Raw genomic sequence first — 13,000 nt, forward strand, 5'->3', positions numbered from 1 at the left:
CAATGTGATGTAATGTAATGCTCTCAAATGTGAAAAATGAGGAATATATGTTTTTTTCTTTTATGTGTTGATGTGAAAGAAAAATATTTGATTAAAAATTTCTTTCTTTCTCTCTTTAAATTTTATGAATGTTACCTTTTGTGCATAAAAATGAGTTTTAAATATATTTTGTGTACAACAGGAAAAACAAAAAATAAGTACTCAAAAAATCTTCACATTGAGAAAAAATTTCAGTAAGTTTGCAGAAAAGTAAAACAAGAACAATGAATATTCAGTAGATTAATATAAATGCAGACGATTTTTCTTCCTGTTTCTTCTAATGAACAATGGTTGTATTTTTTATAAACTGTAAATTTAATTATTAGAAATATATTAAATTTAAAATAAATGGTAAAAGATTAATCAAGAATTAAAAGTTATTATTTTTTTGTTTTTTTCTTCACTTCATAATTTAACTTTTTATTTTATTTATAATTATTATTCTGGCCTTTTTTTCTTATTTCTCCTTGTGAGCTTTTATGATAGATTTTTGCTTTTATCAGCCCTTTTATTATGATGTGACTTTTCTTTCTGAAAATATAATCTGGAAAACTACTATGTTCTTAAACATTAAAGTATTTTTTTTTAAGACTAGGGAGTGTTTTGTCCTTTTAATCTCTGGTTTGTATTAATCTTTTGTTTCTAATGGTTGTTAATCTTATACTTATTTTTATTATTTCATATGAGTATCTTTATTTTCTGTAAATGAAGATTCTGATAAAATGTTTTTTCCTTTTTTTAGCATTTCTATTATGACTGCATTTAAGCAGTAAGTGAAATAAGGTTGACAACCAAAATTTTGAGCTTTTACAGGTCTGAAATTTAATTTAGTTGGTTTACACTCTGTTGGTTGGTTAGAATTTAACTTGGACCACCTTAAAATCTTTGATCTTTGGAGCCAGCAAGCATTGTAAAGGGATAATAATATGTTTTGGTCACAAAATACCTTTTTTCATCTTAATTGTACATAACACATTTTCTGTATTGTCATTTTTTATTTAAATTCATTTTATTAACTTTTTTAAAATAAAAACCTTATCAAACCTTGTAAATGAGCAGTAAAAATGCATATGAACTACTAATATTTATTGGTCCAGTGACTAAAACTTCTTAATTTCTGTCCCTGCTTAATTAATTAAAGCAGATACTAAGTAAGAGTTAAAATTGAATAACTTTATTTTCTATTGAATTATTTCTCAATTTGCAATTTTTTTTTAATATTTAATAAAAAGTTAATGGGCAACTAACACTGATCATCACTATTTTTATAAGTGATGATTTTGATAGAATTTTTTTATATTAATGCTCAAAATTTTTTCATAAAGTTAGCCAAGGTTGTTAGTCGTCCTGATTTTCCTGAAAAAATATATTTTGTTTTTCTTTATTCTGGTGTTAGCTTTTTGTCTTGATTATTGTGTGGGTTAAAAAAAAATTCAATTTTCTAAGAATACCCAATACAGGTCTTAAAAAGTAGATTTGATCCAATGTCTTTTTAATTCAATTACATACCTGCCAAGTCTCCTGTTTTTCAACGAAGACTCCTGTATTTGACGACTATCTCCTGTTTACCAGTATATTTTCAAATTTCTCCGTATTTGTTGAAGAAACTTAAAAAAAATACATATTTTGGCGATAAAATATCCGCTGATGACAAAAATACTTCTTATTCCTCAACAGATAGTGCTTTTGCCAGTACTGCAGTATGTTGAGTGTTAATAGTTTGTCATTATAAATATAAGTTTAAAAAAATCTTTTTTAGATTAAAATTTACATACATATTTTTTACCTCTCTAAATGTAAGTGCTTACATTATTCCCAATTATGACTTTCTCTTTTCGACTTGCATGATTATGCATGATGTAAAAATTATCTCGTAACCTAAAAAATGTCACTAGTAAAATCTCCATTATTTTAATTTTTCAATGTTGGCAGTTATGCAGTTAGTAATGCCAGTAAAAATTGCAAAATTCGTTATTTTCAATTTAGGGACCGTCTATAGGTTGTATATACAGGGTTCAAGCATTTAGCTTTCATTGTTTTAACCTCTTAAAAAATAATTAAGTCATTTAATGAAAAGGAAACTCGTTTAACATTTTAGATTATCAAATTTTTATGATAATTTCAAGGGTAGTACTTATTATTTTTAGCAAATGAACTAACAAATACTTGTTTACAAATTTTAGTTATATTTTGGTATGAGGGAATATTATTTAATTGTTTTTTTTTATTAATTTTTTTATGCAACAGTATTATAAAAATTTTCCATGTATTGATTTGAACTTTTTATCTGTTGTTCAGTATTGATAAAATTATTCAGGAAATTGTTAAAACTTTCTTTTTTGAACAAAGTAGTTATGAAATTAAAAATTTTATATTTTATTATTATTTTGTGATAAAATTTGCTTTTATTTTTCTGAAGTAGAGTAGATAATGGCTTTTAAAAATAGTGTAGTGTATATTGTTTCAAAAAATGTCCTGATTTTTTCTTTGGCCCACTGCAGAGCCTGAATAATGGAGAACCCAAAAAGTTAGGCCACCAAGGTATCTGAAATTTCATGATTCTCCCACATTTTATATTGTTGAATTTTTAGTGTATATTTAATTTCTGAAATCTTTCTTTAACTTTATTAGACTTGAAGTATATACATATTTTATGATGTGGTTTTAAATATCATAAAAATAGGTTTGGTTGTTTCATTACTTTTTCTTTAATAAAAGATGTTTTGATTTATTTGTTGCTTTTAACAAAATTTTTGAACTCTGGTATTTGTGAATTTTCTATAACTTTTTATTAAATAGGGATAAAAGTGGTAAGCGCAAGTCACATCCAGATTATGATCCCGAAACTTTGTATGTGCCAGAAAGTTATAAAAAGACTCTCACTCCAGTAAGAAAATCATAATTGAAATTATTTTATTTTGTAGTTATTTGATGCTTATTATTTAATTTATATATACTTATCGTATAACTTTTCTTATGGGCACAATGTTTTAAGAATCTGATTGTATTCGGGAGAATGTCTAATTCAATTTGCTATCAATATTTATTTTAATGAATTGTTATTTATTGTAAAATGTATTGTTGGTAATGATTTACTTGTAAATGTATTGGTTTTGTTGCTCCTACTTAATTTTTGATATATTGTGATACTTAAAATATATTTAATTTATAATTCAATATACCTTAAGAAAACTTAAGAGATCCTCAATAAAATTTTTAATAAATGTTTAATTTTATACTAACTTATATATGAAATTGCTGTTATGAGAATAACTTAAACTTATTGAGTTATAGCTAATTGAAAAGTGGTTTGAACTGTCATTGATAATAAATTACCTTTGACTAGCAATATATTTTGCTTGTAATTTGGAAATAATTGAAACGCGTCTTGTTATCAGGAGAGAGTTTCATTTGAGCCCCTTAGTTAGTGGTGGTTTTTTTATTGACAATAAGTTTTCTTAGATAATATGACAAATTCTTGTAGCTCAAATTAGATTGTAACATATAATGTCATCCAGCACAGAGTCCTCATTATAATTTGAATACTCGAGCTAGGCATTTGGAATTTTTACTGATGATAAATTCAATTCGTTTCAGTGATGATAAATATGGAAAAAAAGGATATGTTTGAAAAAAAGTCTGAAAATAATGCTATTTTGGCCAAAACTTGAAAAATCTTGCAACATATCTGGAAAATAACAAATTTCAAAATTCAGTGACAATAAGTAGTTGATACGGTTTAAAGTATAAGTCTCACATCTATTGTAATTATTTCATGTAAAAATTCTACTACACCATATTAAATCTCTGTTGTTTTATTAAATACGAATAAAATTCCTAATTTGTGAAAGTAACTCCTTGTTTAACACTTTTTTTTCTAACTTTTTCTTAAATTTTAGGTAATAAATGGTTACAATTCTTAAATAACAGTATTTATAGTTCAATAATAAAGCACAAAAGTGAATTAAAACAGTTGACAGTACTGGAGTATATAAAAATTAAGCATTCCTTGTGAATTACTTGCAGTTATATAAGTAACAACTTTCGCAAGTAAGATTGCTGACTAAATAACTGATGTAACTCAATTAATAATCTATGTTACATGAAAATTTAAAATTTTTTGTGTGGTTTTCATCAAAACGTTGCTTCTATCTATAATTTATGACATTAAAAGTGTTTGTAATTGTATAATAATTAAGGAAATAAATATTTTTTAAAGCCTGTTTGTTTTCTCTTACAATTTTGTTGAAATTTGACTCCGTTTTTGGGAAAAAGTAAGAAATTCTCCCCCAATTTTTTTCTGTGGTGAAAACCGTGATATCTTGTTCAAAATGATTTTTCATTGATATTTTAAAATTATCTATCTAAAATAATTCAATATCTAATTCATTGGATTAATTAAAATATTTTAATTTCCTTGAGCATGCACCATATAGCTGATTCCAATTCTTAGATTGATAAACTTCACATTCAATCCATGCTAAATTAAGATATTATTGATCATCAATTAATATTATTTTTACCTTTATAATATTAGATCTGGGCTAATTTGTTAAAATTAATGCATAATTCTTTTTCTAGGGATTGAAGCAATGGTGGGAAATAAAATCCAACAACTTTGATACTGTTCTTTTTTTTAAGGTTTGTTTAAACTCCTTTTTTGTTTTTATAAGTTGCTATGTTTTCTTTTAATTTACAGTTTGTTTGTGTTTTTTATATTTTTCTGTGCGTATTGCAGGTTGGAAAATTTTACGAGTTTTATCACATGGATGCAGTAGTTGGTGTCAAGGAATTGGATTTATCTTACATGAAGGTACAGTAACCCTTTGTCTTTTGACAACATTAAACTAGTTTAGATCTTTGAATTTCTAATAAATAAGTTACTAACTTTTTTTATTTGTTTTAAAATTTTAAAAATAAAAATAAAAAATTACTTGAAATAAAACTAAATAGTTGGCCTTTCGTCTATACTGCAGGGCTATGTGTGGATCACTTTTCTCACTAAATGTCACTATCTTAAAAAATAGTCACTTTTATTCACTGTTTTTAAGGCTTAGTCACTTATCTAACTTTTTTTTGCTTGTTTTAATTTCACAATTTATCCCCCCATTTCAATCAAGCAAAAGATTTCACATTTCCCTCTTCATTGAACCCATGATATTACAATCCACTCTCTCTAGTAAAGGACTCACCTAAATGGGTGGGGCATAGAAGAGAATTTAATATGTGAAGAAATGTATACAATTTCCACTTTTAAATGAATACCTCTTGAAATGCAAGAGAACTATTCAATGTGTCCAGGAATGATTCTTATTAATCATCTATCTTAAGTTAGGTAGTATAACTTTTTGAGACGCTCTATTTGGGACAATTCCATTGTAAATTCACCTGGTTTATTTTTTTAAAGCAGTTATTTTATTTTATAACCGTCGTTGAACAGCCTACCCAATTTTGGGGTTTACGACTACTAATGTTCAACTGCGTAGCCATAGCCTTTTGAACCAATACAGCTTATGGGGCGGACCCATTCATACATCCATTCATTCATCCACAAATTGTAATTTTGACCTAAATCAGAGAACGATCAATCTCCAATTCAGTATCCCCAGAGGCATTGATTTGTTATGGGAACATGGAGGACTCTGACCTGACAGATTTAACATGCACCATTTACCACACAGGGAGTCCTCGGTCGGCAAGGATCGAAACCACGACCTCTTGGACACAGGCCCAGTGCCCGACCAACCAGGCTATCCCAGTCCCTAAAGCAGTTTTTTTGGCCAATTTCATGCATATTTCCAATTTTGATGGTTTTAATACAGTAAAATTTTTTATTTCACAAATCATTTTTTGCCACACTCGTTTTGCACCATTTCTTTCCATTGTAAAAGTATGTTGTTTTAGGCTTCTTTTTTTAAGTTGGGAAAAATTAAAAAATATTTATTATGTAATTTTTTAAAAATAAAAATATCAATATCAGTAAATTAAAATGTCATTTAAAGTTGATCTCTAAAGCAATAAATGTTTCTAAACCAATTTTTTTTCTTTAACTTGTATATTTTTAAGGTTATTAGGATGTTGCCTGAATATTAACATTGTTTTTAATTAAGTCTTTATTTATCACTTTTTAAAAAATTTTAGTCACTTTTTTTGTTACTTTTTCTATAATGACCTGTGCTGAGCCTTGATATTGCAATTGTTTCATTATTATTATGATCCATTTTTTTTAGGCCTTTTACAATTTGCTCAATTTTAATCTCTTTTATGCAGGGTGACTTTGCTCATGCAGGATTTCCAGAAGTAGCTTTTGGGAAATTCTCAGATATTTTGATTCAAAAGGGTTATAAGGTTGCAAGAATTGAACAGACAGAAACTCCACAAATGATGGAGCAACGATGCAAGTCAAGTATGAATAATTTTATTTATATGTTCATACTATTCTTCCTGTCTTAATGTTTCATTGTTGTTTTTAAACTTGACTCTTGATTTCTTCTCTGCTTTTAGTTTTAAACTTTAAATAATTTTTAAGTTTTATTTCAGGAAGAATTTTAATCTTAAAATCAGATACAGTAATTTTATGATTCCTTTTTTGGTACTTTTTTAGTTAAATTATTGATAGGGAACAAATAATATGTATAATATAACAAATTTCCCACGTTACTGTAACACTAAAAAATAATTTATAAATGAAGATTGATTTGAAGAATTAAGTTAAAAAATTTTTTTGTTTCCGGCAATAGTTCAAATAAAAGATTGTTTTATCTCGTATAAAAAAAAGCAATATAGTATTATATAATATTTGTACATGTTCAAATTTTATATGGTTATATGGTTAAATTTTGATGGATAATTTTCATAGGATCTTTAAAATAAAATTTTTTGGAACTTAAATCAGGTCTTTATTTATAAGACTTCTCTTAATCTTCATACAATCTATAATTTAATTATTTTTATATTTAATCAGAATTTTTTATTTGATCTAGTATCAAATTATTAAATAAAAAAATATTTGTTGCTTAACATTTAGACAACCCTACATAACTTACAATTTTAATTAAGTTGGATTTCAATAAGTTAAGTAGAACAGCAAAGCTGAAATTTTATGCAGGGTGCATCAAAAAAAAGACAAAGTTATAACATTATAGTATAAAAGTTAACTTATTTCTTTTTAATTTGTGTGTTCTTTTTTTTGTCTATCATTTTAAATACAAAATATTTTATAATATATCTCATAGTTTGTTATTTTTTTTTGCTTTTTTATAATATTAAGCGAAATTCATTGATTACATGCTTACATTGATTACATGATCTAATCCATGTTTCATGGATTACAGTGTTTGATCGATTTTTATGTGTAGGGCTTTACCTCTACATTAATTTTTTAAAATCTTTTTTTATTGAATGCTCTTTTAGTGTCTCATCCTACAAAATATGATAGAGTAGTTAAGCGAGAAATCTGTCAAGTTACCTCTAAAGGCACCAGAACGCTGTCCTATGATGAATGGAGTAATAATATTGGATCAAGTGATAATTTTTTGCTGTCTATTTGTGAAAAGGTAATCTGGTTTTTATCAATACAATTTTTTTTTAAAAAAAAGGATAGCAGAATGTTTTTCAAAGATTAAAAAGGTAATTTTTTTGTTAATCTTTCAGGATTAGATAAAAAGCACAAAATTTTCAAAACAAGTTTTGAAGAAAAATGTGTTTAAAAAAATATTTAAAGAAAAATGTGTTTCTACAATCTTGCGAAATCGGGCAATGTTGTAAAATTAAGCAGTTACACAGCCTTTCAAAAACATATTGCTCGAGTTCAATCCAAGTAATGAGAGTCTTTTTTTTAGTACTGTTAATAAGGCGAGCTAATTTGAAATTATTATGTATGAACCTTCAATAAAAACAAGTTAATCCAATAAAGCCTTGCACCTCTTGCCAATTTCAAGAGGAAAGGATCTTAACTCACTTAGATTATTAGCAGAAACATTTTTATATTCCAGTAAAAAGGTCAGTAACCCTTTTTTGTTGATTTTCATCAAAATGTGACAGATTAAAATTAGTTTAGAAAATCCTCAATTATTTTCTGTAAAAGTATTTATCATTGAATCCTGACTACAGTCATGTCTTTTCATTTTAGAAGTTTTATTTAAAGTAATATCTTCAGCTGGGTTAAAGATTTGAATCAAACAAATTTTTATATGAACATAGCAATATAAAACTGAGTGTGGAGGGAACTTAAGTTTTTATTTAAGATACTGAAGTTTTGTTTTTGCATAAATTAGAATTATTTATATTGTTTAAACTATTACTTCAGATACCATTTATCCCTGTTTATAACCTCAATATTAACACTATTATTCAAGGTGTGTAGCATTTTTAAAAAGTGCTTAAAGGTGCTTATTTTTCGATTTTCTTTTTTTAGAAGCCCATAAAGGTGCTTATTTCATTGGATGTTTTTAAAAATTGCTTAATTTTCCCTTTTCCAGAATGAGATATTTTTTCATGTTGATTTTCGCTACAAATTATGCATAAAAACCTATTGTTTTCACAATTAATTCTATCCCAATCTATTTCGGTGTAGCGTATGAATATGCCATTAATTTTACATGTTTGATTAAATAATTTCACGTCCGCATGTGCGTACACTCAGTGGGAAGGATTTTTGCCCCCTCTTGTGCAACTCTGCTGCATTTTGCAAGAGATTCTCTGTTTCAGGCTTCATTTTCTGCCCTCTGAAATCAAATAGAAAGATCTCTCTAATTTTAGCTATTACGGGGAACAACTAAAAATTGTGAAATTTTTTTTCGCTAATAGTGATAGAAATTTTACTTCTCTTGTTGATTTCATCATTGGTGACATGTCATTGTCACTAGCAAGCTAATTGCCTTCTCGAGATATTCTATCAGTACCATAATCTTTAAACTTGACTTGAGGATACTTCACTAATTACGTATTTTCATGTGAACAGAACAGCCAAGAATCGGTAAGTTTCACCACCTCAAAATTTCCATCTCCCTTTTATTCATTAAATTTAAGAATTAATTGAAAATTTTTAGAGTAATATTATTACCGAGGGACCATCCACAAATTGCATAAAATCTTTGTAAACTTTTTATTGTGCTTTATTACTTTATTTTGCTTAATACTTTATATAAATTATTGTATTATAACTTTTAAAATTTTCATTACTCTCAAGTTGTTTTATGAAATAATAAAGGCCAGATTTTATAAAAGTATGAAGTGAGGTGCTTTTAATATTTTAAATGCAGCAAAAATTTTATGTTTAGTTATGTAAAAAAAATGCAGATTTGTCATCCAAAAAAAACTTTCATTCCTCTTTTAGTGATTTTATTATAAACAATTGAAATCAAAATTCAATTATCTCAGATATGTTAAATATTATGAATGTAGGGACCATTTTTTTTTTTCAAATGGCAGGCACTGAACTTTATTCTTCACCTAAGAAGATGCCGGAATTGTTACTCATTTTCCTTTACCCAGTGGGCACCTGTGAGCCAAAGGCACGGAGCAGAGCAACATTACCCATGCCACACTGCCACAAACCCGTTCATAGGGTGGGCCACATTCACACTTCACACACAACAGAGGACAACACAAGAGAGAAACATCCATGCCCAGAGTGGGATTCAAACCCACAGCCATTGGCTTCGCAGTCAGGCGCGCTAACCGCTCGGCCACCTGGCTCATGTTACTGCTCATACCATGTTACTTCTGACAAAATGTTTAAGTTCAATACTCATTGTATTTACATTTCATTTAATTCTTTACATTTTTTTTATAAATTCGGTATGATCAATAATCTTGTTAATGTTTTGCTGAATATGCTTTTATTAGTAACTTTTATTTAAATCTGAGAACTACATTTGATAACCTTTTTAAATAATAGTTAAATTAGTTATAATTTTGATAAATTATTTTTACATGAATTAATTACAGTCAACAGTGAACACGGTTTATAGTGAACTCCCAGATATAGCGTACGGAATGTTCGGTTCTGTGCCTTGCTATACACGGATAATGTTAATTTTTGTGGATATAGTGAAGCAGAAAAGTGAGGACGTTGGACATAATGAACTTTTTTCTGTCTTCAACTGATTTTTTTTGTAATAATTTTGAAATTTCTACTTAAAAAAAAAAAAAATTACATATACCGATTTTCAAAACTATCTATAGAGGGAAATGTAGCGATAAGTATTTTTTCTTGTTTGCTTCTTTTATCTCACTTTCCCAGCTCTAAAAAAGCGAAGCAGATGTTTCCAACCCAAGCAGACGATGCGTAAGGTGTCAATATGCATTTTCTGTCAGAGGGAATGAGCAATTATTCATTATTGGTCAAAGGGTTGGACACTAATATGTGTTGATAAAGCACTCATTTAGCCATCTTTTTGCTGTCAGCTCAGTTTAAAATCTCCTGCAAACATGTGTATCAAGTTTAACTATGGCGAGCAGTAAATGTAAAACGTTCTCCATTGATGATAAAATGGGCATAATCAGAAAAATTGAAAATGGATGCAATCAAGTTGATATTTGCAGGGAATATGAACTATCCAAAATTGCAGTTTGTAACGTATGGAGAAATAGGCAATTCATAATTTCTGCTGATGAAAAAAATTTAGATGGCAAAAAAAAGTTGAGAAAAGCAGATCACAAGGATGTTGAAGAAGCATTACTGAATTGGTTCACCAATCAAAGTATCTGTACAAATCTCGATGAATTTGCTAAGCGATTTTATGAGACTACTTTTATGTGCTCGAATGGCAGGTTAGACTGGTTTAAAAAGCGGAATAACAGATATTCAAGAAAAATTATCTGAGAGTCATGGGGAAGTTTTTCCATATCTGATGTTGAAGATTGCTCATCAGCTAAAGATTACTAATTTTTTTTTGTACGCAAGACAAAGAGTAATGAAAAATAAAACATTTTTTGCTACTACATAATATTTTTAAGTCATTTATTTGAATAATGTGTAATAAAAGGGAGGAGTCTGGGAACCATTCGTTAACCTGCGTAACGGTTATAGTGAACAGAAATTTCGGTCCCTTGAAGGTTCACTATAGCGGGGTTTGACTATATTAATTTAAAAATAGAATGCGCTACTTAATATTGAATAGCTTTCACTTCAGTCACAGACTAAAAAATAAAGAGAATCAAATCAGCATGCCACGTCTTTATGCTTTATTGATAGCCAATGATGGAAGAGATAATAAGAATTGTTTTCTCTTCCACCTTCCAACCTTAATGAATGACGGGAATTTCCCCTTCTTCCTTGAATCGTTCTAGTTCAAAATGGCGGAGAGAGAGCAATTAATGTTTTTATAACTGTCAAATTTTCTTTCGTTTTCTATATTTTAAGCAATAATTATTTTTTTCTAATATTTTGTTTTTAATCGATTAGATATCATTCTAATACTAAAACATTATTGCCCAAAAAATAATGTTTATTTATTTTTTGCTTCTTAGATTCAGATCATTTATTAGATAGTTTTAAGCTTTGTTTATCTTGGGGGTCTATTATACGGAAAAATCTAATATCCAGACTTCCGGAAGTCCCACCTATTCCGGATACGCAACTTTCCACGGTATATGGAATTGCGTGCATATTGTTTCTGTAATGTTGCTTTTTTTAAACACCAGTATTCATTTTTTTAATGTATTTAATGATGTTTGTTCATAAAAGCAAAACTTCATTAATTACAAATCAGTTATCTTTTTAATTTTTCCTGTTTTAGTAAAAATTATAATTTTTGAAATGACAGGATTTTTCTATAATTTTATAATTGAATTGAATAAGAAACTAAAATTTTCCTCAGTTTTTTTTCCTTACTAATTGGAGTAATTGGTATTATATCTATATTTAGCATAGTGATCAAGATACAAGCACAGAATATGGTATTTGCTTTGTTGATACTACCATTGGAAAGTTTACGGTAAGAAAACTATTTTATTTGAATTTTTTTTCTCTAAATACTTTATCGTAGTTCAAATGTATACTTTGTTGCGAACATATTATGGTATGCATTTGTGTGTTTTATCAAAAGTGTAACTATCTAAAGTATTTTAAAATTTTTAATTGTTAGGAAATTTTGTTAAGATCTTTTCTTTTAGCTAAAGTAAGAGTTATGATGGTAAAATTAAGCATAGCTATTGAATAAGCAGGTATTAAACGCAACAATTTCTTTAGCAGACACCTAAACAACTAATTTCTAGAACTATGAAACTTTCTTTGCCCCACAGAAAATGGTCAATTCTTTGTGTTATCTAAAAACTTACAAAAGATTATTTTTTAAGTGCTGTAAGAAGGTTCCATTTCAAACAAATAAATATGAAACTCTGTGAGATATTTTAAAAATCCCTATTAAGCTTTTTTTCTAGGCCACACTTCTATTATTTTTATAACGTACCTTTAAAAATGTTTGAACTCAATTCAAATAAAACTAATTTAGTTTTGAATCAAGTTCTTTCGAGGGTCTTATCCTAGAGGCATAGCTGCCAACTCTTCAGCACTTTTGCGAATGCTTTCTGAATTTTGCACCTTTCTGCTTAAGGAATAATATTTTCCGCATTCTGGAAATCCGTATTATGATTACTTAAATGTGTGTCATATCCAGGGTGCGTACAGACTCCTTATACTCCTTAGAAACTCCTTGGAAATAAAAAAGTCTCCAAGGAGTACTTGGAACTACTTAGATTTCCAAATTAGTCCTTAGAAACTCCTTAGATTATTGCTTTGCATAGATGAACTTACTAAGTCTGCTGATGAATTTGCTGTCCAAGCTGGGAAACTAAATGGTGTGCAAGTGCTGTGCCGATCCGAGCCAATTGTGGAAACCTGCTCCTACATGCTCCAAATTGAAGTAGTTGGCTTAAATTGCTCCAAAAAGGATATTTTCCCCTGGGTATCGTGAAGTCACAATTTTGCAGCAACCAAGCTACTGCCATGTGGGTT

General features: G+C 28.1%; 1 protein-coding gene across 3 annotated transcripts in view; it reads left to right on the forward strand.

Moving 5' to 3' along the window:
- The window catches only part of Msh6 (DNA mismatch repair protein Msh6), a 202,780-nt gene that overhangs the window by 48,600 nt on the left and 141,180 nt on the right, over positions 1-13,000 (forward strand). For all 3 annotated transcript variants that reach the window (XR_015430286.1, XM_087154646.1, XM_087154647.1), the window contains exons 7-12: positions 2,839-2,926; positions 4,621-4,680; positions 4,778-4,852; positions 6,310-6,445; positions 7,453-7,595; positions 11,913-11,981. Coding sequence is in view for 2 of the 3 variants with exons in the window: in XM_087154646.1 (XP_087010772.1) it covers positions 2,839-2,926; positions 4,621-4,680; positions 4,778-4,852; positions 6,310-6,445; positions 7,453-7,595; positions 11,913-11,981 (571 nt within the window). In the remaining variant the exon portion in view is untranslated. The remainder of the gene's footprint in view (positions 1-2,838; positions 2,927-4,620; positions 4,681-4,777; positions 4,853-6,309; positions 6,446-7,452; positions 7,596-11,912; positions 11,982-13,000) is intronic.

The sequence above is a fragment of the Parasteatoda tepidariorum genome, chromosome 11, assembly GCF_982258835.1.
Source record: "Parasteatoda tepidariorum strain Cologne lab strain chromosome 11, Ptep-v5.0, whole genome shotgun sequence".
Lineage (NCBI taxonomy): Eukaryota > Metazoa > Arthropoda > Arachnida > Araneae > Theridiidae > Parasteatoda > Parasteatoda tepidariorum.